At 42.9% G+C, this 26,490-nt stretch overlaps 1 protein-coding gene across 16 annotated transcripts in view; it reads left to right on the top strand.

Moving 5' to 3' along the window:
- Positions 1-26,490, top strand: part of PHLDB1 (pleckstrin homology like domain family B member 1) — a 727,524-nt gene that overhangs the window by 81,408 nt on the left and 619,626 nt on the right. For all 16 annotated transcript variants that reach the window (XM_056544025.1, XM_056544036.1, XM_056544037.1 and 13 more), the window contains one exon: positions 3,689-3,808. In XM_056544025.1, coding sequence (XP_056400000.1) covers positions 3,689-3,808 — 120 coding nt within the window. The remainder of the gene's footprint in view (positions 1-3,688; positions 3,809-26,490) is intronic.

Raw genomic sequence — 26,490 nt, 5'->3', positions numbered from 1 at the left:
GTAAGGCTGGGTTCACATCACGTTTTCTCCCATACGGGAGCGCATACGGCAGGGGAGAGCTAAAACCTTGCGCTCCCGTATGCGCTCCCATATGTAATTCATTTCAATGAGCCGGCCAGAGTGAAACGTTCGGTCCGGTGGGCTAATTTTTGCGCCGTATGCGCTTTTTCCCCGCACCTGAAACCGTGGTCAACCACGGTTTTATGTCTGGTTGTTATAGCGCATACGGCGTAAAAATAAGCCGACTGATCACTGCGGTCGGCTCATTGAAATGAATTACATACGGGAGCGCATAGAAAGGCATACGGGAGCGCAAGGTTTTATCTCTCCCCTGCTGTATGCGCTCCCGTATGGGAGAAAAGGTGATGTGAACCCAGCCTCAGTGTAGTGTATATGTAGGGTTTTATTTTTTATTTAGGGTTAGTGTAGTATAGTGTTTTTAGGGTACATTCACACGGGCCGGGGTTTACAGTGAGTTTACTGCTGCAGCGGAAAATTTGCCAATTTTCTCAAACTTGAAGCGAGAAACTTGCTGTAAACCCCTGCCCATGTGTATGTACCCTGTACATTCACATGGGGGGGGGGGGGGGGCAAAACTGACAGACCGTGCATGCTGGGAGTTGTAGTTATGCAACAGCTAGAGGCACGCTGGTTGGGATTGGAAAACACTGAGTTAGGTAACAGACTACTGCAGTGTTTCCGCATCACTGTCTGTTTCCTAACTCAGTGTTTCCCAACCCATGTGCCTCCAGCTGTTGCAAAACTACAACTACCAGCATGCATGGTCTGTCATTGCATGCTGGGAGTTATAGTTTTGCAACAGCAGGAGGCACACGGGTTGGGAAACACTGAGTTAGGAAACAGATCATGTTTCCCAACCAGTGTGCCTCCAGTTGTTGCAATACTACAACTTCCAGCAAGTCCAGACAGCCAAAGGGCATGTTGGGAGTTGTAGTTATTCAACAACTGGAGGAGAACAATTTGGAGACCACTGTGTAGCCCTCCAGATGTTGCAAGACTTCAACTCCAAGCATGCCCAGACTGCCCAGGCATGCTGGGAGTTGTAGTTCGGCAACATCTGAAGGGCCAGATGTTGATGAACTACAACTCACAGCATGCCTGGACAGTCTCGGCATGCTTTAAATTGAAAACTGAATTCTACAGTTTGGACACCGTATAGTGGTCTCCAAACAGTGCCCTTCCAGATGTTGCAAAACTACAACTCCCAGTATGCTGAGACTGTCCAAGTATGCTGAGAGTTGTAGTTCTGCAACATCTGAATGGCCAGATGTTACAGAACTACAACTCCCAGCATGCCTGGACAGTCTGGGCATGCTGGGAGTTGTAGTTTTGCAACATCTGGAAGGACAGTGGTCTCCAAACTGTGGCCCTCCAGATGTTGCAAAACTACAACTCCCAGCATGCTGAGACTGTCCAAGTATGCTGGGAGTTGTAGTTCTGCAACATCTGAATGGCCAGATGTTACAGAACTACAACTCCCAGCATGCCTGGACAGTCTGGGCATGCTGAGAGTTGTAGTTTTGCAACATCTGGAAGGACAGTGGTCTCCAAACTGTGGCCCTTCCAGATGCTGCAAAACTACAACTCCCAGTATGCTGAGACTGTCCGAGTATGCTGGGAGTTGTAGTTCTGCAACATCTGAATGGCCAGATGTTACAGAACTACAACTCCCAGCATGCCTGGACAGTCTGGGCATGCTGAGAGTTGTAGTTTTGCAACATCTGGAAGGACAGTGATCTCCAAACTGTGGCCCTTCCAGATGTTGCAAAACTACAACTCCCAGTATGCTGAGACTGTCCGAGTATGCTGGGAGTTGTAGTTCTGCAACATCTGAATGGCCAGATGTTACAGAACTACAACTCCCAGCATGCCTGGACAGTCTGGGCATGCTGAGAGTTGTAGTTTTGCAACATCTGGAAGGACAATGGTCTCCAAACTGTGGCCCTCCAGATGTTGCAAAACTACAACTCCCAGCATGCCCAGACAGCCAAAGGCTGTCTGGGCATGCTGGGAGTTGTAGTTTTGAAACTCCTAGATACAGCAGTGAAGATCACTTTACGGCAATCTTCACTGCTGCATCTGGGAAACTGCCACCTCCTGTCAGCCGCTGGTCCTTGGTCCCCACGTGAACCCAGGTAACCGGCACCGGAAGTACCCGCTGCATCCACAGCCCCCCCGCACATTGCCGCCATCTTCCCAAGCTCTGCCCCGACATCCAGGGGCGGGCAGAGTGGGGGAAATGAACGTTCACCCCCGCCCTGCGATTCGACAATCAGTCCTGACCGGCTAATTGCAGGGGATAGGAGGAGGTGGCACCCCTGCCACCTCGCTCCTATAATTTAGGATGATCAGGGCTGTCTCTAACAGCTCCGATCATCGCTATTTTCTGGGCTATCGGGTCATTAGAGACCCGATCAGCCCTGAATCACCGCAAATCGCCCCCCAGGCATTTGGACGGGATGCCTGCTGAATGATTTCAGCAGGCATCCCGTTCCGATCCCCATCCGGCTAGTGGCAGGGATCGAAATTCCCACAGGCGTACAGGTACGCCCTTGGTCCTTAAGTACAAGGACGCAAGGGCGTATCCATACACCCGTGGTCCCCAACAGGTTAATCTGAGGGAGAAGGAAGATGCAAGTAAAATTGGACTAAATGTGTTTACCAAGAGAGAAAAGGGGCCTCACATTTACTGATATAAAATACTGTATTTCCTGGCTTCACAGATGTATTTCTTGTTAGCTTGGAGGAGACTTGCCTTTTTGAGTATCCATTGACTAATAGTAAGGGGAACTATGCGGATATCTTCCAGGTGTTAGAATCAGGAAAGTTAGCAGAAAAACACTTTGTCCAATATTCTTTCAGCACCACTGTGCCTCACTATTCAGAACCGTATACAAAAACTTTTCTATCTACTCCATAAAAACTAAACTGGTTTGATAAATCTGAGCCAAAATTAATTTGATCAAAATGAGTAGATCAGAGCCACTACTACTCAAACTTTCAGATGCATTGTTGCTGGCACCTGAGGTAGTTTTACATTTTGCTTTGTAACTTATATAAACATTTTGGGGGACATTTACCAATCTAGTCTATTCTGGGTATGCTTATAGACCAGCGTATGTGGTAGTCTCCTCTCTATTGTGCTCCTAATTTATCAAAGGTCTCACAGCCCTTGATAAATTCTGTGCTCAGACTTCAGGGTCTACTGCTTAAACTGCATTTAGACCTGCTCCAACATGGTCTGACATTTCAGCGTATTTTGGGCAGATGCGACTTGTCGCACAAAAGTCGCACTTGATAAATTCAGCATCAATGCATTTTCCAATGCATTTCCGTCTAAAATAGACTTGCATGCATCATGTTCTAAAAATCCTCTACAGCAAAAGTCGCAGAAAAGTCACACATATTTAGACTGCGACTTTCTGTGTGACAAATTTAGACAGTAAAAACCAGTCTAAATCGTTTGATAAATCTCCCCCTAACTCTCACATCTGTCAAGCTATGAAAAGTAGATTCCAGTGAGAATGTTTTTTCATTTAGGCAAATTTGTAATACCACACAAACTGAGGACAAGAGTTACACAAAATGAGGGCAAGATTAACATTAAATTGGATAACCCCATTAAAATTATAGACACTTAATATTGCTCACTGTTATTTCTTGTCAGAATCACTTGAAAACAGAATCCATTACTGAGACTGAAGCTGAACAAGAAGTTGAAGAGGCAATGAAATCAGTAACAAGAGAAATGGCTAATCCCTGCTGGAAAACACATTCAGTTTTACAGGTAATTTCACCCTTTTATGACGTGGCCTGTTTTGGTCTTAATGTGCAAACTCCATTTTTCAAACCTGACTTGTGTCTCTTTATGTGGTAATAACTTTGGAATGATTTTACTGGTCCATGTGATTTTGAGATTTCTATGACATATTGGACTTCATATTAGTTGTAAATTTTGGTTGATGCGTTCAGCATTCATTCATGCGTTCTTGAAATTTTGAAAAATTAGCATTTTCTTTAGATTTGAAATTCCCTACTCGTAAGAGAAATAGTCATGGCAAATAAATTAATTAGTTATGCATTCACATACAAACATGTCTACTTCACATTTGCATAATTTTTTAAACATTCTTTTACTCTTTTGGGCATTAGAAGGCTTATAATATTATGTGCATTTTTCAAAATTTTCTAAGACATTGCAAAATCTGATTTTTGGGGGGATTATTTGGAATCTTCACTATTTAAAGAATTTTTTTCAGGGTACAGTATAGTAAACTTTTTACCCCATGGATGTTTCATATAATTTTTTCTCATTAGGCTATAAAGTTATAAAAATGTACAATAGTATGTAGTATCAGACTAAGTTTTTACATCTTCACAAGGAACACAGGAAAAAAGCAAAACCTCAAAAGTGGCCCAATTTAAAAAAATAAATAAATAAAAAGATATCCCTTGAAGAATTTACCTAGGAGGGTAGAAAGCAGTTGGCTCCCACAGGTGTTTGAGGAAAGTTTTTTTTTATCATTAAACAGTGAAAAAAAAAAATTCAAATTTTTGTGCATAAATTGTAATCTTAGCATCCCCTTTCAAAAGGAATGTAGGCATAACGGCATACCAAACTTTATTAAACATTTTTTTCTGAACATGCCAGTGGTCACAGGCAGCTGTTTGACCATACAACAGGACTGGTTCTTAGAGAAAAAAGCACTGTTGGCGCTACTGTCACGGATCAGACTACAAAGACTATCAACTACAAAGACTATTACTGACACATCACATATAAAAATAATAAAAGGTGTATAACTGGAAAGACATGCTTCAGGAGCTAGTACTCCCCTTTGAATTGCAGTGAAAGCTTATAGGTACAAGTTACAATTTAAAGGGGTACTACAGTGGAAAACATTTTTGGAAAAATCAACTGGTGCCAAAAAGTTACAAAGATTTGTAAATTACTTCTAAAATCTTAAAGGGTACCTCTCATCAAAAAAACTTTTGATCTATTATAGAAGAATAACTTTACAATTGCATGTGATTAAAAAATATGCTTCTTTCTATTTAATTTTCCACTTTGAAGAAATGACCACTAGGGGTCTCCCTACCAGTCCTGGCAGCAAGCATTTCAGACTCATGCTGGAGTCCTAAACACTACGAGCTGCCAGTCTGCTTTGTTCACAAAGGAGAACACTCAGAGCTGCCAGTCTGCTTTGTTCACAGCCTGTTTGGCTGTGAACAAAGCAGGCTGGCAGCTCTGAGTGTTTAGGACTCCAGCATGAGTCAGAAATGCTTGCTGACAGGACTGATCGGGAAAAATACAATAGAAAGAAGCATATTTTCCATTAACATGCTATTGGAAAGTTATTCAACATTCATTAATCTAAAATATATCAAAAGTTTATTTGATGAGAGGTACCCTTTAATCCTTCCAGTACTTATCAGATGCTGTATGCTGCAAAGGAAGTTGTATGATTCTTTTCTGCCTGACCACAGAACTCTCTGCTGACACATATATCTGTGTCAGGAACTGTCCAGAGCAGGAGAGGTTTGCTATCTGGATTTGCTCTGCTCTGGACAATGCCTAACACAGACAGAGGTGTCAGCAGAGAGCACTGTGGTCAGGCAGAAAATAACTTCCTCTGGAGCATACAGCAGCTGATAAGTATTGGAAGGATTAAGATTTTTAAATTGAATTCATTTACAAATCTGTAAAAAAAAAAAATCAACTGATTCCAAAAAGTTAGTTACCCCTTTAAATAGGAGAAAAAGGCACCATGGTAAGGTAAAAGGTCCAGGGGTGTGACATGATTTAGATAAGTGACATGCAACAAATAAAATTCTAAGCATACAGAAAGCAATTACATTACATTTGTAGATCCCATAATAGGAACATATACAAAATAGTAAACTAAATAAAAATATAAGACAAATAATGTTGGGAAAAAAAGTTGCAGAATTGCTAAAATGAAAGAGAGGCTAGTGTGGTAACTTGGAAGACAAACAAATAGTAAAAGTGTAATCCAATGAACAGGCACTCTGTATTTCATTCATAAAAAGGATTGGCCCAATCAATAATGGACCACATTAACAAAAAGTGATTTACCTTTAAAGAGCCTTGTGAAATCAGGACACCCATATGCAACTTAAACCTCTGCTAAAGAAGGTAAAGGCACTCATGTCAGTGATTTTAAATCAATGAGGGATCTTTCCTTTTAACTAGAGAATTAATTCAAGACTGAGATCCAACACCAATTGGATTCTTTTTTTTCCTGAATGTATACCTCTCTGAGGAAATTCTACCTAGAAGTTTAAGAGTGAGGACTTTACCTTCTTTTAACTCCTTAATGACCACTGACGTAAATGTACGTCCTGATTTGGTGGTACTTCGCACACCAGCATGCACATTTACGTCCTGTGTATGACCGCGAGCATATGAGCGGTGCTCGCGTCATATACGGCAGGTTCCGGATGCTATCAACAGCCGGGGACCCGCCAGCAATGGCCGACATCCGCGATCACGCGGATGTCCTCCATTAACCCCTCAGATGCCGTGATCAGTACAGATCACGGCATATGCGGCAATGCGCATGTTAAAATAGATGATCGGATCGCCCGCAGCATTGCTGCGGGGATCCGATCATCTGTAATGGTGGACGGAGTTCCCCTCACCTGCCTCCGTCTGTCTCCTCGGGTCTTCTGCTCTGGTCTGAGATCGAGCAGACCAGAGCAGATGATGACCGATAATACTGATTAGTGCTATGCTCTATACATAGCACTGAACAGTATTAGCAATCAAATGATTGTTATAGATAGTCCCCTATAGGGACATAAAAAGTGTAAAAAAAAAAAAAGGTGAAAATGTAGAAATAAAAAGTGAAAAAAATAAGTGAAAAATCCCTTCCCCCAATAAAAATGAAAATTGTCAGTTTTTCCCATTTTACCCCCAAAAAGCTTAAACATTTTTTTTATAAACATATTTGGTATCGCTGCGTGCGTAAATGTCCAAACTATCAAAATGTAATGTTAATGATCCGTACAGTGAACTGCGTAAACGTAAAAAAAATTAAAAGTCCAAAAATACTGCTTTTTTTTGTCACATTTTATTCCCCAAAAAATTAATAAAAAATTATCTGAAAGTTTTATATATGCAAATGTGGTATCAATAAAAAGTACAGATGACAGCACAAAAAAATTGCTCTCATACAGCCCTATACAGTAACCCCCCGACCTACGATGGCACCGACATATCATAAAATCGACATACGATGGCCTCTCAGAGGCCATCGCATGTCGATGTCAGCATCGACATACGATGCTTTTATATGTCGGGGCCATCGCATTAACTGCTATCCGACAGCGCAAAACGCTTAAGCTGCTGTCGGATAGCAGTTTAAGCATCCCTGGCAGGTTCGCTTACCTATTCCCGCTGCTCCGGGTCCACTTCGCGATCCTCCGGTGTCTTGCGCATCTTCTCCAGGGTCCGGGCCTTGCTTTCCGGTGTCGTTATTACGTCACTACGCACGCCGCGCCGGCGCAGCAGCGTAATAACGTCACCTGAAAGCGAGGCCCGGACCCTGCAGAAGATGCGCAAGACACCGGAGGATCGCGAAGAAAACACCGGAGCAGCGGGACAGCATCGGGAGCCCCTGGAACAGCAGCGGGAGCGGTGAGGACCTGGTGCGGAGCGGCGGGGACAGGTGAGTACAGCTTCCTATACTTTACATTGCACGGATCCCTCAACATACGATGGATTCGACAAACGATGGGTCGTTTGGAACGAATTACCATCGTATGTTGAGGGACCACTGTATACAGAAAAATGAAAAAGTTATAGGTGGTCAAAATAGGGCAATTTTAGGGCAACTGATATGGTACAAAAAGTTGTAAATTTTTTTAAAGCGGTACAAAAATATAAAAGTATCTAGCCATGGGTATCATTTTAATCGTATTGACCCACAGAATAAAGAACACGTCATTTTTACTGTAAAGTTTACAGTGTAAAAACTAAACCCTCCAAAATGTGCAAAATTGTGGTTTTCATTTAAATTTCCTCCCTAAAAAAATATTTTTTGGGGTTTGCCCTACGTTTTATGGTAAAATGAGAGATTTCATTACAAAGTACAATTGGTCACACAAAAAACAAGCCCTTATATGGGTCTGTAGATGGAAATATAAAAGAGTTATGGATTTTAGAAGGCGAGGAGGAAAAAAACAAAAACGCAAAAATAAAATTGGTCCTTAAGGTTAAAATGGGCTTGTTCCTTAAGAGGTTAAAGATGGTTAGATATTTTGTAAGCGCTGGGATATTGCTCTTACTATCTGTTCTAATACCCTAACAGAAATTCTCATTGATTAAAGAAATGCCTGAGTTACTGATGGATCTGAAAACATTTATAAATGTATCTATAAATTGTAATAGTAACTATCGACATTTACCTGATTACTCTGGGTGGGACAGAGCTACCAGTACCAAGATTCACATTTATAAAAACAAAGTAGCATCAAACAAATTACATAAAATCAATAGAGACAGATCTGATTACCAGAACAGCAATATAAAATTTTGGTTAAATAAGAATAATAGTGATACAATCCAGGGGCGGACAAATCACATGTGCAGCATGTTCAGCTGCACAGGGGCCCGCCACTACACATGGGCCCTCAGGCACTGGCCAAGGGCCCCGTTGAGAGAGAGGTGCAGCTGGTAAGGATCCAGGACAGTTGTCCCGATCCCCACCCAAGCGCAATTTATTATTATTTTTTTTTACAATCCCTTTGCTGCTCCTGCTCCGGTATCATTAGGGAGACAGGCAGTAGCACAGGGATGAAGGTATCTGATTCATGGCTCCAGCACAGGAAGAGAACAGAGGCGGAGAGCTGACAGGCCTCCCAGGAGCACAGTGGCTGTGAGGGTAAGTTATGTCCCCTGTCCTGCCTCTCTTCTCACTAGCAGTATAACCTGGGGCTGGGGGGTAGCAGTCCAGTGGGGTCACTTTCCCTGCTCCGGTGTCCACAGGTCACATTACAAGAACAATTTTTGGGAAAAATGCGGCAAAAATGGCACGTTTTTTACTGTGATTTTTTTAAATCGTGGTAAAACTGCGCCATTTTTGCTGCGATTTTTCAAAAAATTGTTCTTGTAATGTGACCTGTAGGTGACCTGTGGACCCCGGAGGAGGGAAAGTGACCCCACTGGGGCCACAACATGTGGACACACTGCTTGTTTATTTATTATTAATCCATTAAGGCAGTGTTTCCCAACCAGGGAGCCTCCAGCTGTTGCAAAACTACAACTTCCGGACAGCTAAGGACTGTCTGGGCATGCTGGGAGTTGTAGTTTTGCAAGAGCTGGAGGCACACTGGTTGGTAAACACTGAGATAGATAGATTGTCTGGGCATAGATCAGTGTTTTCCTACCATGGTGCCTCCAGCTGTTGCTAAACTACAGTCCAGGCATGCTGGGAGTTGTAGTTTTGCTACAGCTGGAGACACCCTGGTTGGAAAACACTATCTATCTAACTATCGATCTATCCATCCCACAGGGTGCCTCCAGCTGTTGCAAAACTACAACTCCCAGCCAGTGGCGTTGCTAGGGTTGGTGTCACCCAGTGCGGTAGAAAATGGTGTCACCCCCATACTCCCCCCCCCCTGTAAGTTTTTAGCCTGTTGTGACAGACACCACTGTTGTAGCGCATTGTGAGAAATTCCAGTATAATAATCAGATATACCAGTTGCCACAGAATGGGAAAGTGTTAAAGAAGTTTTCACCATTGAAATATACAGCTCCCAGAATTACTTAAAGGGGTACTCCACTGGAAAACATTTTCTTTTATATCAACTGGTGCCAGAAAGTTAAACAGATTTTTAAATTACTTCTATTTAAAATCTTAATACTTACAGTACTTATAAGCTGGTGTATGCTCCACAGGAAGTTGTGCAGTTCTTTCCAGTCTGACCACAGTGCTATTTGCTGACATCTCTGTCCATGTCAGGAACTGTCCAGAGCAGGATAGGTTTGCTATGGGGATTTGCTCCTACTATGGACAGTTCTCGACATGGACAGAGGTGTCAGCACAGAGCACTGTGGTCAGACAGAAAATAAATTAAAAAAGAAAATAACTTCCTGTGAATCGCTTATGCAGCAGCTAATAAGTACTGGAAGGATTAAGATTTTTAAATAGAAGTAATTTACAAATCTGTTTAACTTTGTAGCACCAGTTGATTAAAAAAAAATGTTTTCCAGTAGGGTACCCCTTTGAGCAATGGTGAGGTTATGCTGGGAGTTGTGGTTTCACTGACCATAACTGTAGAAATGACAAGCGACTACAGCTCTGATAGGACATAGAGAGGAGAATGTACAATGATATCAGTGACTACAGGTGACGTCTTCACTATAGTGAGGAGAATACACAATGATATCAGTGACTACAGGTGACGTCTTCTCTATAGTGAGGAGAATACACAATGATAGCAGTGACTACAGGTGACGTCTCCTCTATAGTGAGGAGAATACACAATGATATCAGTGACTACAGGTGACGTCTTCTCTATAGTGAGGAGAATACACAATGATATCAGTGACTACAGGTGACGTCTTCTCTATAGTGAGGAGAATACACAATGATATCAGTGAATACAGGTGACGTCTTCTCTATAGTGAGGACAATACACAATGATATCAGTGACTACAGGTGACATCTTCTCTATAGTGAGGAGAATACACAATGATACAGTGACTACAGGTGACGTCTTTTCTATAGTGATGAGAATACACAATGATATCAGTGACTACAGGTGACGTCTTCTCTATAGTGAGGAGAATACACAATGATATCAGTGACTACAGGTGACATCTTCTCTATAGTGAGAATACACAATGATATCAGTGACTACAGGTGACGTCTTCTCTATAGTGAGGAGAACACACAATGATATCAGTGACTACAGGTGACATCTTCTCTATAGTCTTTCCTTATCTAATTCAGATGGTACATACCGCCAGAACTTGTTCCAGCTAAAACTTCTCTCTGCAGAATGTGACGCCCAGACGTCTCCTCACTATGTCAGCGCATTCTCATCCTCTATATGAAAACAATTATTATTATAAACCTGCCAGACACTCTATCCTCTAAATATAATACTACTATACACTATACTCTTTGATTATAAACCTTCCATACACCATACCCACTGAATATAATACTACCACACACTGTACATTCTGAATACCAACACATACTGTACCCACTGAATATAATACTACCACATACTGTACCCCTGAATATAATACCGCCACACACTGTACCCTCTGAATATAATACTACCACCCACTGCGCCCTCTGAATATACCGTATATACACGAGTATAAGCCGACCCGAGTATAAGCCGAGACCCCTAATTTCAACCCAAAATCCCAGGAAAAGTTATTGACTCGAGTATAAGCCTAGGGTGGGAAATACCTCATCCCCCCCTGTCATCATCCAGACCCGTCATTAACATCCTCATCATCATCCCCTTGTCATCATCCCACACATCCCCCCTTCATCATCCTCTTATCATCCCACACATCCCCCCTTCATCATCCCCTTATCATCCCACACATCCCCCCTTCATCATCCCCTTGTCATCATCCCACACATCCCCCCTTCATCATCCCCTTATCATCCCGCACATCCCCCCTTCATCATCCCCTTATCATCCCACACATCCCCCCTTCATCATCCCCTTGTCATCATCCCACACATCCCCCCTTCATCATCCCCTTATCATCCCACACCCCCCCCTTCATCATCCCCACACCCCCCCTTCATCATCCTCTTCTCATCATTCGCCCTCAGTGGTCTTCAACCTGCGGACCTCCAGAGGTTTCAAAACTACAACTCCCAGCAAGCCCGGGCAGCCATCGGCTGTCCGGGCTTGCTGGGAGTTGTAGTTTTGAAACCTCCGGAGGTCCGCAGGTTGAAGACCACTGCGGCCTTCAACATCATCCAGCCCCCTCTCACCCCCTTTAGTTCTGAGTACTCACCTCCGCTCGGCGCTGGTCCGGTCCTGCAGGGCTGTCCGGTGAGGAGGTGGTCCGGTGAGGAGGTGGTCCGGGCTGCTATCTTCACCGGGGGCGCCTCTTCTCTGCGCTTCCGGCCCGGAATAGAGGCGTTGCCTTGACAATGACGCAGAATTACGTTGGCAATGAACGCACCTCTGCGTCGTTGTCACGGCAACGTGACTATTCTGAGGCTTGCCCGAAGCGCTTAGAAGAGGCCTCCCCGGTGAAGATAGCAGCCCGGAACACTATCCCACCGGACCACCTCCTCACCGGACAGTCCTGCAGGACCGGACCAGAGCCGAGCGGAGGTGAGTACTCAGAACTAAAGGGGGTGAGAGGGGGCTGGATGATGTTGAAGGCCGCAGTGGTCTTCAACCTGCGGACCTCCGGAGGTTTCAAAACTACAACTCCCAGCAAGCCCGGACAGCCGATGGCTGCCCGGGCTTGCTGGGAGTTGTAGTTTTGAAACCTCTGGAGGTCCGCAGGTTGAAGACCACTGCGGGTGGGGGAGTTCACTCGAGTATAAGCCGAGGGGGGTGTTTTCAGCACGAAAAATCGTGCTGAAAAACTCGGCCTATACTCGAGTATATACGGTAATACTACCACACACTGTGCCCTCTGAACATAAATCTGCCACATACTGTACCCTCTGAATATAATACCGCCACACACTGTACCCACTGAATATAATACTACCACCCACTGCGCCCTCTTAATATAATACTTAGAGATGAGCGAACTACAGTAAATTCAACTCGTCACAAACTTCTCGGCTCGGCAGTTGATGACTTTTCCTGCATAAATTAGTTCAGCTTTCAGGTGCTCCCGTGGGCTGGAAAAGGTGGATACAGTCCTAGGAGACTCTTTCCTAGGAATGTATCCACCTTTTCCAGCCCACCGGAGCACCTGAAGGCTGAACTAATTTACCAGGATAAGGCATCAACTGCCGAGCCGAGAAGTTCGTGACGAATCAAATTTACTGTAAGTTCGCTCATCTCTAATAATACTACCACAAACTGCGCCCTCTGAATATAATACTACCACAAACTGCGCCCTCTGAATATAATACTACCACCCACTGCGCCCTCTGAATATAACGTTGCCATACAGTGCACCCTCTGAATATAATACCACAACCGCAGTAACACCCCTCAACATCCGTTAGCTGATGCTATTACCACGGGAGGGGGGTATTGGTGGTGTTGCTAGTGGATGATGGGGGTGCTACTACTGGGGGGGTGTAGCTGGAGGATGATGAGGGTGCTACTGGCCATCCCCCCTGGCAGTATCACCCCCATCATCCATCGGCAGGATCCTCCTCCTGGCAGGAGCACTGCCATCATCCACCATCAGGATCTGCTGAGGGAGGTGCTGCTGGGGGGGGGGTGTTGCTGGTGGATGATGAGGGTGCTACTGCCAGGGGGGGGAGCATTAGGTAGGCAGCAGTTTGCCCACATTAGTAAGGTAGCAGTTACCCCACATTAGGTAGCAATTTCCCCACATTAGGTAGCAGTTTCCCCACATTAGGTAGCACAGATTCCCCACATTAGGTAGCACAGATTCCCCACATTAGGTAGCACAGATTCCCCACATAAGGTAGCATAGACTCCCCACATAAGGTAGCATAGACACCCCACATTTGGTAGCACATATTCCCCACATTAGGTAGCATAGACTCCCCACATTTGATAGTAGTTTCCCCACATTAGGCCGCAGGTTCCCCACAATGGGTCAAAGTCTCCCCACATTAGATCGCTGGTTCAACCCCCCCACCCCCCCACACACACACACAAAAAACACATACAACACAGAGGGACACACACACAAACACACACACAGTCAGAGAGACACACACTCACAGAGTCACACAGTCACACAAACACACAGAGTCGCACAAACACACACACTCAGAGAGTCACACACACACACACAGTCACATACACACAGTCACACACACAAACATAGAGACAGACAGAGAGACAGACACATACACTCACCCATCCAGCGCATCGCTCCTTCTCACCGGGCGCCGTGCGAGTGACGTAACTGGCGTCCTCCTGCGCGGCCATGCGATGTGACGTCAGGCCGGCGCAGACGGGGGAGCGGAGGCCGGGCACAGTGCTGGTGAAGGTGAGGGGGGGTGTGATGACGGACGGGCGCAAAGTGCAGGTGAAAGGGGGTTTGCTGACAGACGGGCGCACCGCACACACAGCGCAGGTGAAGAGGGGGGGGGGGGGGTGCTGACGGATGGGAGGCCGGTCGGGCACAGATGGGGGGTGCTGCTGCGGAGCGTCTTGGTGTCACCCCATTAGGTTGGTGTCACCTGGTGCGGTCGCAACGCCACTGCTCCCAGCATACCTCAACAGCCAAAGGCCCAGGAGTTGTAGTTTTTTTTAGTTTTGCAACATCTGGAGGCACCCTGGTTGGTAAAAAAAAATATCCATGTCCTATCTATCATCTATCTATCTACTGTATCTATCTTCTTTCTATCTATCTATCATCTATCTAATATCTATCTATCTCATATCTATCTATCTATCTCACATCTATCTATCCATCCATCTCATATCTATCTACCTATCCATCCATCTCATATCTATCTATCTATCTCATATCTATCTATCTATCTATCTATCTCTCATATGTATCTACCTCATATGTAGCTATCTATCTATCTATCTATCTATCTCAAAAAGTCCAAAAAGCAGCACAACCACAGCAGGTATATACAATCTATTTGGTGAAAAACCGTCATCTGGTTCCTAGTCAGGGTCACCATGTTAAGTCCAAATAGCAAAGGACCGCAGCACGCATAGGTAAACTTCAAAATAGGTGAGTATTTATTGCATCTTCACAGCAAAATCAGTGCAACGTTTCGGCAGTCTCTCACTGCCATTTTCAAGCATCACTGCCTTTTTTTTTATCTATCTATCTATTTCATATCTATCTATCTATCTCATATCTATCTATCTATCTATCTCATATCTCATATTTATCTCCTACCTGAACAATTGATGTATGGGGGGAGGGGGGGCAGGCACGTTCTTTGCACAGGGGCCCTATGCTGTATGTGTCCGCCCGATACAATCACTCAAACCAGTAACACATTGCTGCTCTGTTATTGGGCCTGCTGAATCAAGAGGACCTGTGGAAATAAGAGAAGTTTTATAAACATGAGTTAAAAGCAGGAGTTTATTACCACTGTTTTGTTACCAAGGATAATGTATAGCAAGATTGGGGGTTTTGTTTAGTGCACAATATTCCATACATATAAACTACTGGAGAAGCAGTTCCAGGATGAATATGGCATATGTGTGTAGAGATTTAGAGAAGCAAAATGCAACACTGAGGACTACTGCAGAGCAAGCAGTAAGCAGTAAGTGGGGTAGACATGGAGGTTGAAGAAATTAGTCAGGAGGGCCAAGTAAGGAGCTGGGTTAATGTAGTAAGAATGACTGGAAAGGATGCAAGGAAAAAGAAGGCCACTTCTGCTTCATAGATCCCAAGCAAAAATGCCAAGTTGGATGATGATGCACGGGCCTCAGTATCAGAAATGGCAACTTTAGTGGATACTGGGCTCCCTAACAGTCATGCAAACTTTCCAACTAGTTGTGTTGGGGATGGTAATGAAGGTAGGGCATTCTATAACCAGGAAAATGGATAGAATCATTTTTCGCCAAGATCGCTTCAATTGAATGGTTTGCTGTCTCCCTAATGCCAGGGTTCGGCATGTGGTGGAACGGATGGACAAATTACTGAGGAAGACCCAGCTGTCGTGGTTCATGTTAGAACCAATGACAGAATACATGGTAGGTGAAGGTTCCTAAAAATAATTGTAATAACTAAGTGCCAAGCTGAAAGGAAGAACCTCTAAGGTTGTATTGTATGGAATACTACCTGTGCCATGTGCATCACAGGAAAGACAGCAGGAGCTTAGGGAATTAAAGGCTTTTATTTTTCCCTTTTTGTTTGTGCTGTTGTCTATAGGTTTTATTGGTACCATTTTTGTTTTGATGACTTTTTATTAACTGTTTTATGATATATAAAGTGAATTCTGGACTTTGTTGTTTTTTTTTTTTGTTTTTTTTTTTACATATATGCCATTGACTGTGTGGTTTAATAAAAATATTTTAATACAGTAGTTTGGACATTTACGCACATGGTAATACCACATATGTTTGTTTATTTTTGTTTAGATAATATTATTTAAAAATGTGAAAAGGAGGGTGTGTTAAACATTTATTAAGGAAGGGGGTTAATACATGGTCATTAACATTTTTTCAACCTTTTTTTCCACTATTTTAAAGTCCCATAGGAGACCATTTAGAATGTATACACTGTTCAATTGATCAGTGTTTTTTTTGGCTGTCCATTACTCGTGGCTTCCTGTAGCATTGGAGCTCAAATCCAACAGTAAAGATACAGTAAGGGAACACACACACTCAGTACAGTCTGGTACCAAGGTACGCTCAGTACAGAAACAAATGCACATGCACGCTCAATGTGAGGTGACTGGAGAATAACACTTTATATAACAGCAGAATAGTTAGTGCAGCTTTGAAGGTGACTGGAGGATAACACGTTATATATCAGGAGAATAGTGAGTGCAGCTTTGAAAGTGACTGGAGGATAATGCTGAAAAAAGAGACAAAGCGCTCCACTGTGAAGAACAGTATTGAACCGGACGGGCCCCAAAGGCAGAAAGACTCACCGGATCCAGTTGTGCTGATTTGAGGCACAACGCTCGTATGGGGATGTATGGAAAGGTCCTTTTGGATGGTTGCGTGGATAATCACTTTGGACTGCAGCTAAGCCCGCCCTCGCAGCAGCGTGTGAATATAAGATCAGGTTTTTTTGCACCATCCGGTGCAAAAGGTAGGGAAATTGCAGCGCTGTCCCCAACCGAGGTAGATAAATCTTATGCTTTATTACATGTAACGCGTTTCAAGGACGCTCTGTCCTCTTCCTCAGACATGTTATAAGTTAAAAGTCCACCAATATATACATGTTTGTAACCGGAAATGACATCATAATAAATTTAAATAAATTTACATACAAGTAACATAACAATTAATCAACATAAAAAAATATCTAAAATTATTAAAATTATGTCACAATCTCCCTATATCTCTTTTCTAGGGGGAGCTTCATCAGTTGTTAAAAAGCATTTTATGTTTTAACATGTTTTTTATATTTTTTATTTCAATGTGTTTTTTCTATCATCTCATTAAAGGACAACTGCAGCGCAATATACACTTATCCCCTATCTACAAGATAGGGGATAAGTCTTTGATCACGGGGGGTCCGACCGCTGGGGGGGGGGCTCCTGTACGGGGCCGCGGCTGTCCCATGCAGGGGGCATGCCTGCCGCAGCATGACGTTGCGGCCCGGCACGCCTCCTCCATGCATCTCTGTGGGAGAGGCAGGGAGGCAGCGTTCGTGCCTCCCCGGCTCCCCCATAGAACTGTATGGGGACGGGGAGGGGACGGGGCATCACCGTTGACCTCTAGGTCGACGCTACGCACCTTAGCGCTCACTATGAGCGCTAATGGCGGCGCCACGTTAGGGAGATCTCGGGGGGTCCCAGCGGTCGGACCCCCCGCGATCAAACACTTATCCCCTATCATGTAGATAGGGGATAAGTGTATATTGCGCTGCAGTTGTCCTTTAAGTCCTCTCGGCCACAATGTGTTTAGTGAAAAAATCCAAAAGGATTCCCTATTAATCAACCTTTGGAAACAATCTGGTTGGTCAAAAGGGCTACTTTCCAGGATACAGAGTTTCATGCATGAGTGATCGCTATTATGCAAAGATGTAATATGTCTTGAAACACTGTGCAATGCAAAGTTTTTTTTAATGTTGTGCCTGTGCTTAATCATGCGGGCGCGTGCATGTTGAATTATCCTGCCTACATATTGAAGGCTGCATTTACATGTTAAAAGGTATATAATGTACATAGATGAGCAATCTAATTTTTCTTTTAAGGTGAAGATTTCCCCAGTGGAAATGGATGTGACTGAACTACACGGAGGGGTACTAATCCATTCGCAGCACAAACACCGTTTTTTACCGCAGCGAAAGGTACCAATAGTTGAGGGTTTAGCTATACTTTGTTTTATTTTACTGCTATTTTTTAATTTGCTTGGGGCTAAATGATTTCGCAATGTTTTAGCTCTCCTAAAAGTAGTAGTGTGTTTAAAATCGAATCTTTCATGATTATGGGCCAATATTTGTTCATAATTGTTCTTATTTGTTTTGTACTGTTGTTATAAGTTGTAAAATTAAACCTAGGTGCATTATTTTCCTCTTTATTATTTTTCCCATTATAATTTATTAGCTCAGATTGCTGTAGTTCATTAGCTTTTTTGTATGCATTATTCAAATTTTCTCTCTCTAAAGCATTTATACAATATTTTTGATTGTTCTCTATAGTCTTCTGGGAAAGTGCAATTTTTCTTTATTCTTCTATATTGGCCATAAGGAATGTTTGTAAGCCATTTTGGAAAGTGGCAACTGTCAAATCCCAGAAAGCTATTAACGTCCACTTTTTTTAAAATGTGTTCTAGTGCATATATTCTGGTTAATACCTTTGAAAATTTCTAAATCAAGGAAAACAGTGGAGGTAAGAGAAAAATTCATGGTAAAAGTCAGGCCCCAATCATTATTGTTTAAAAATTCTACAAATATCAGTGCATCTTCATGTGTTCCCTTCCATAGAATGAATAAATCATCTATAAATCTTTTAAAATATAAAATACTACAATTTAAAAACCAGGGGGACTGTGCGATGGACACACTCTCAAATAGACCCATATATAGATTTGCATAACTGGGTGTGCCCATCGCACATCCCCGTGTCTGGCGGTAAATCACATCATTAAAAGAAAAAATATTATGATTCAAAATAAATTTAATTGAATCTAATAAAAATTGGGATTGATTGTCGCCTATTAGTTCATCTTTGTCTAAAAAGTATTTTATTGCATTGAGCCCTTTATTTTACAGAATAGCGCACTTACATCTAGTGTTAAAAACGCATATTCCTCCTGAATGGACATTAGGGATAATTCATAAATAAGTTGCGTTGAATCCTTCAAATATGCTGGTAAATTAAAAATGTAGGATTGTAAAAAAAGGTCCATGTGGTGAGACAAATGGCAAGTGATTGCATTCATGCCCGATATTATGGGTCGGCTGGGGGCTCTTTTTATGTCTTTTTATTATTTCGGTTTCTAATTTATTTAATCTTGTAACAAAGCTTGGTTACAAGATTAAATAAATTAGAAACCAAAAGTATTAATAAAAAAAAGTGATAAAATACAATAGAGATAAAGAGGATTATGCCACTAACCAGATCCGTAAATGGCCAAAATACAATGCACATGATGGCAAAACAAAATGGAATGAAAATACATCACAGACAACTAGCCTTACAATGATACCTATGGGGAGTACCACGAATCCAAGGGAAGATAAAAAGGAAAATACAAGTAATAAATTGAATAAAACATCTGTTCCTATTAATAAATAAAAAAAATCTTCACAAATAGAAATCACACAAATACACAATATCAAATATCTAATAATAGTAGAACTATAATTAACTCTGCATGGCGGAAAAATACTAATCAGTCTGGTTCACATACCCAGACAGTGCGGTCTGAGCCAATTCTTATAGACTCACCCGAGCAGTTACAGACCGGACAGTCTGAATTACTATCTACACAAATGAATGCACACTCTCGGGCAGTGCGGTCTGAACCAGTACCTAATAATCCGGGTGGGCGGCTCACAACTGCACAGCCTGAATCATGACCCACACAGATGAATGAACACTCTTCACCTGAAAATCCGGGTGTATGAGCAATAACCGCACAGTCTGAATCATTGCCTACACAAATGATTGATTATTCACAAACCACTACGGATATGGATAAAATACTTCCATACCCTCTTTCACCTACAATTGTGATCACTAAAAAGATTAGTCATTTGATGAATATAAATATAAATTCACTTGAAAATATGGTAACCTCCGTAATGGCACAATCCGAAAATGCTGACTCCAGACCCCTATGGTGGATGAATGCCAAGCTTTGGATCTTTCTATTTTCACAATACATGATACCTTTGGATTCTCCTCATCTTACACTAGCAAGCAACATATTTCCAACACTGTGGTCTCGAAAATTAACTCCTCTATGTCTAGCAACATTGACAATGTGAGTTTTTTAGCCTCCCGTCCTGTGAATGTGGACACTGTAACACTAGTCACGCCCATTCCCAGTCCAAGGTTAACAAAAATTACACAATACTTCCCTCAGGGAAATATATCCACCCCATCATTACTAAACGGAAAAAGAAAAATCACAAACGAGGAAGTGGGGGGGGGGGCGAAAGAAAAAAAACACACACATAGAAATACAAATGGAAACACCCACCACTAATAACAATCTAGTGAAACTTTTTAATCTATCAGACTATACACTTAAAGAAAATGAAATATCCCTTTTAGCAAAGGGTCTTTCGTTTTGCCCCACCTCCTCCCCTAGCCCTTTCCAAGTTTTGCCCCACCTCCTCCCCTAGCCCTTTCCAATTATTCCTTGATCTAAATGATTATACAAGAAAACTCACATTAGCTAGACATTTTTTCATTCAAAGTAAAAGATTTCAGTTAACCCATAAAACACAGGCGATTGGACTACCCCCAATGGACAATATTAAACATGTTGATGTACAACCAACATCCTCTTTTTACCCTTTAGGTTCACATGGTAATTTTATCGATACATTTTATGCAATGGTAAGTGATGAATTCCGAAAAATTAACAACAACCCAATTACCCATATAGAAAATAACTTGACAAAATACGAATGAACAGGTCTAAAAACTTTGAAAAATAATGATGGAATTATAATCAGACCTGCTGATAAAGGGGGAGGGACGGTTGTTTTAAATAGAAATGACTACATTGCGGAGGCCCTTCGCATTTTATCTGATCGTGACTACTACACAGTTTTAGCATCAGATCCCTCACTGGAATTTTTCAATGATTATTATAATCCAATACAGAGTGTGATTCAAAATGATATTTTAAATAAAACAGATAAAGCCTTTTTACAGGTAAAGCATTACTCCTTACCAACTTTTTATTATTTGCCGAAGGTCCATAAGGACATAAAAAGACCCATAATATCGGGCATGAATGCAATCACTTGCCATTTGTCTCACTACGTGGACCTTTTTTTACGATCCTACGTTTTAAATTTACCAGCATATTTGAAGGATTCAACGCAACTTATTTATGAATTATCCCTAATGTCCATTGAGGAGGAGTATGCGTTTTTAACACTAGATGTAAGTGCGCTATACTCTAATATTCTAGAAAATAAAGGGCTCAGTGCAATAAAATACTTTTTAGACAAAGATGAACTAATAGGCGACAAATAATCCCAATTTTTATTAGGTTCAATAAAATTTATTTTGAATCATAATATTTTTTCTTTTAATAATGTGATTTTCCACCAGACACGGGGCTGTGCGATGGGCACACGCTTTGCACCCAGTTATGCAAATCTATATATGGGTCTATTTGAGAATAATGATTGGGGCCTGACTTTTACCATGAATTTTTCTTTTACCTCCACTGTTTTCCTTGATTTAGAAATTTTCAAAGGTATTAACCAGAATATATGCACTAGAACACATTTAAAAAAAGTGGATGTTAATGGCTTTCTGGGATTTGACAGTTGCCACTTTCCAAAATGGCTTACAAACATTCCTTATGGCCAATATAGAAGAATAAAGAAAGATTGCACTTTCCCAGAAGACTATAGAGAACAAACAAAAATATTGTATAAATGCTTTAGAGAGAGAAAATACCCCAAAAACATTTTGAATAATGCATACAAAAAAGTTAATGAACTACAACAATCTGAGCTAATAAATTATAATGGAAAAAATAATAAAGAGGAAAACAATGCACCTAGGTTTAATTTTATTACAACTTATACCAACAGTACAAAACAAATAAGAACAATTATGAACAAATATTGGCCCATAATCATGAAAGATCCGATTTTAAACACACTACTTCCAAAACGCCCCCTACTTACTTTTAGGAGAGCTAAAACATTGCGGAACCATTTAGCCCCAAGCAAATAAAAAAATAGCAGTAAAATAAAACAAAGTATAGCTAAACCCTCAACTATTGGTACCTTTCGCTGCGGTAAAAAACGGTGTTTGTGCTGCGAATGGATTAGTACCCCTCCGTGTAGTTCAGTCACATCCTTTTCCACTGGGGAAATCTTCACCTTAAAAGAAAAATTAGATTGCTCATCTATGTACATTATATACCTTTTAACATGTAAATGCGGCCTTCAATATGTAGGCAGGACAATTCAATATGCACGTGCCCGCATGAATAAGCACAGGCACAACATTAAAAAGAACTTTGCATTGCACAGTGTTTCAAGACATATTACATCTTTGCATAATAGCGATTGTTACGCCGAGCGCTCCGGGTCCCCGCTCCTCCCCGGAGCGCTCGCGGCGTTTACCTGCTCGCAGCGTCCCGGTCGGACCCGCTGACCGGGAGCGCTGCGCTAGTGTCTCTAGCGGGGATGCGATCCGCGATGCGGGACGCGCCCGCTCGCGGTTCACATCCCAGCCTGCTTACCCGACCTGTTCCCCGTTTGTCCAGTCCCGGCGCGCGCGGCCCTGCTCCCTAGGGCACGCGCGCGCCGGCTCTCTGCAATTTAAAGGGCCAGTGCGCCGCTGATTGGCGCCTGGCCCAAATTAGTAAATTCACCTGTGTCTTGGTCTATATTACCTCACTTCCCCTTCCCTGTATTGCCGGATCTTGTTGCCATTGTGCCAGTGAAAGCGTTCCTTGTATGTCCCAAGCCAGTGTTCCAGACCTCCTGCCGTTGCCCCTGACTACGATCCTTGCTGCCTGCACTGACCTTCTGCTACATCCGACCTTGCTCTTGCTTAATCCCTTGTACCGCGCCTATCTCAGCCGTCAGTCGGGGTTGAGTCGCTATCGGGTGGAACGACCTGGGGGTTACCTGCCGCAGCAAGTCCATCCCGCTTTGCGGTGGGCTCTGGTGAATACCAGTAACCCCTTAGACTCCGTTCCCCTGGTACGGCCCATGTCATCACCCCACTGACACAGAGGATCAACCACCAGTATCCTCACAGTACCCGGATCCTGACAGCGATCACACATGCATGAAACTCTGTATCCTGGAAATTATCCCTTTTGAAACACCAGATCGTTTCCAAAGGTTGATTAATAGGGAATCCTTTTGGATTTTTTCACTAAACACATTGTGGCCGAGAGGACTTAATGAGATGGTAGAAAAAATACATTAAAATAAAAAATATAAAAAATATGTTAAAACATAAAATGCTTTTTAACAACTGATGAAGCTCCCCCTAGAAAAGAGATATAGGGAGATTGTAACATAATTTTAATAATTTTAGATAATTTTTTATGTTGATTAATTGTTATGTCACTTGTATGTAAATTTATGTAAATTTATTATGATGTCATTTCCGGTCACAAACACATATATATTGGCGGACTTTTAACTCATAACATGTCTGAGGAAGAGGACAGAGCGTCCTTGAAACGCATTACATGTAATAAAGCATAAGATTTATCTACCTCGGTTGTGGACAGCGCTGCAATTTCCCTACCTTTTGCACCGGATGGTGCAAAAAAACCTGATCTGGAGGATAAGACGTTAGGAAACAGCAGAATAGTAAGAGCGGCTTTGGAAGTGACTAAAGGATAAGACATTATATAACAGCAGAATAATGAGTGCAACTTTGGAGGTGACTGGAGAATAGGACGTGATGTAACCACATAATATGTAGTGGAGCTCTGGAGGTGATTGAGGATAAGACGTAATATAATGGCAAAATAGTGACTATAGCTCTGGAGAAAGTGGGGACAGCACCTGAATAGTTAACAGGGGGTGAAAAAGAGGGGACAGCATGCTTCTCCACAGTGAGGCTATGTTCACACGATGGAATTTCTGTGCGCCATTCCATTTGATATCAATGGGATTCTGCTGTACTGTGCATATGATGTAAGAAGTTGTTTCTGCTGTGGAAATGCTGATTACAGGCTCTGCAGAAAGAATAGACAGACATGTCTCCATTCTTTCTGCAGACTCTGCACGGACATGCATTGCTGTCTATGAGACAACGCATTTCCAAGCGGTCCTCGCTCTGGCATGTTCTGCAACTGATCCGCTGTCGAGTGAATGTCCACATGGAAATTTTTCATCCGGACATTAACCCGTGTGAACATAATCTAAATGTTCCGACATACATTCATTCCAGAGCAGTGGTGAACAGAAGCAGTGGTCCAGAAAACGGAGGGTCAGAGGAGTGGAGTGAGTAGATCACAGTAGTGGCGGGACTCATGGTCCTGTAATGAGAACAGGGCCTAGCTGTCACACACGGCTTTCCCAGGCTCCTGAAGGGCACATGATATACTGAACGTTCATGATAATTAAGGAACCTGGTAAAGCTGTGTGTTATAGTTATACCCTGTAATGCCCTGTAATGATAACAGAGCCTGACTGTCTCACACAGCTTTCCCAGGTTCCTGAATGGCATGTGTTCTGCTTAGTACTGACACATTTCTGGCCATTCACAAGCCTGGGAAAGTTGTATGTGACAGTCAGTCTCTGTTATCATCACAGGGCCATGAGTCATTATAGGGTCTGACTGCCACACACAACTTTTCCAGGCTACTTAATGGCCAGAAATGTTTTTAGTACTAAGCAGATCAGGAGACTTGGAAAACTGTGTGTGACAATCAGGCTGTGTAATCATAACAGGGCTATGAGTCATTACAGGGTGTGACTATCACACACAACTTTCCCAAGCTCCTGATCTGCTTAGTACTGAAACGTTTGTAGCCATTCAGGATTAGAGATGTCACAAAAGGGTTGTGTGTCTCTCATTGTGTCCCTGAAGACCCGGATCCCGGCGAGGAAGATGGCGGCGGCGGCGACAGGTGAGTAGATCTTCAGCCGCGGTCGGGCCCTTTACAGCAATGCACGTCGCCGTAAAGCGACATGCATTGCTGTAATGGGACCCTGTATACTACAACTCCCAGCATGCCCAGACAGCCCTTGGCGTCTGGGCATGCTGGGAGTTGCAGTTTTGCAACATCTGGAGGTCCACAGTTTGGAGACCACTGTGCCCTTCCAGATGTTGCAAAACTACACATCCTCAGCATGCCCTTACTGTCCAGGCATGCTGGGAGTTGTAGTTCTGTAACATCTGGCCCTTCAGATGTTGCAGAACTACAACTCCCAGCATGCCTGGACAGTTTTGGCATACTGGGAGTTGTAGTTTTGCAACATCTGGAAGGGCACAGATTGGGAACCACTGTATTAGTGGTCTGCAAACTGTAGTCCTCCAGATGTTGCAAAACTACAACTCCCAGCATCTGGCTCTAAAGATGTTGCCGAACTACTACTCCCAGCATGCCTGAGAATGCTGGGAGTTGTGGTTTTGCAACAACGGAGGCACACTGGTTGGGAAACATTGTCTGTTTCCTAACTCAGTGTTTTCCAACCGTGTGCCTCCAGCTGTTGCAAAACTATAACTACCAGCATGCACTGATAAACTGTGCATGCTGGGAGTTGTAGTTTTGTAACAGCTGGAGGTCCCCTCCCCCCTGTGAATGTACAGGGTACATTCACATGGGCAGGGGGCTTACAGTGAGTATCAGGCTGCAAGTTTGCGATGCAGCAAATTTTGCGCGGCAGCTCAAACTCGCAGCGGGAACTCGCTGTAATCCCCCGCCCGTGTGACTGTACCCTAAAAACACTACACTACACTACACTAACACAAAATAAAAAGTAAAAAAAACACTACATATACACATACCCCTACACAGCCCCCCTCCCCTCCCCAATAAAAATGAAAAACGTCTGGTACGCCACTGTTTCCAAAATGGAGCCTCCAGCTGTTGCAAAACAACAACTCCCAGTATTGCCGGACAGCCGTTGACTGTCCAAGCATGCTGGGAGTTTTGCAACAGCTGGAGGCACCCTGTTTGGGAATCACTGGCGTAGAATACCCCTATGTCCACCCCTATGCAAATCCCTAATTCAGGCCTCAAATGCGCATGGCGCTCTCACTTTGGAGCCCTGTCGTATTTCAAGGCAACAGTTTAGGGTCACATATGGGGTATCGCCGTAATCGGGAGAAATTGTGTTACAAATTTTTTTTTTTTTTTTTCTCCTTTTCCCTTCTTATAAAAAGGTGAAGTTGGGGTCTACAACAGCATGTTAGTGTAAAAAAATAAATTTTTTACACTAACACGCTGGTGTTGCCCTATACTGTTCATTTTGACAAGAGGTAAAAGGGAAAAACGCCCCCCAAAATTTGTAATGCAATT

Source organism: Hyla sarda, chromosome 10 (genome assembly GCF_029499605.1).
Source record: "Hyla sarda isolate aHylSar1 chromosome 10, aHylSar1.hap1, whole genome shotgun sequence".
Taxonomy (NCBI): Eukaryota; Metazoa; Chordata; class Amphibia; order Anura; family Hylidae; genus Hyla; species Hyla sarda.
The sequence above is the reverse complement of the archived record's forward strand: the minus strand, read 5'-3'. Positions and strand labels throughout refer to the sequence as shown.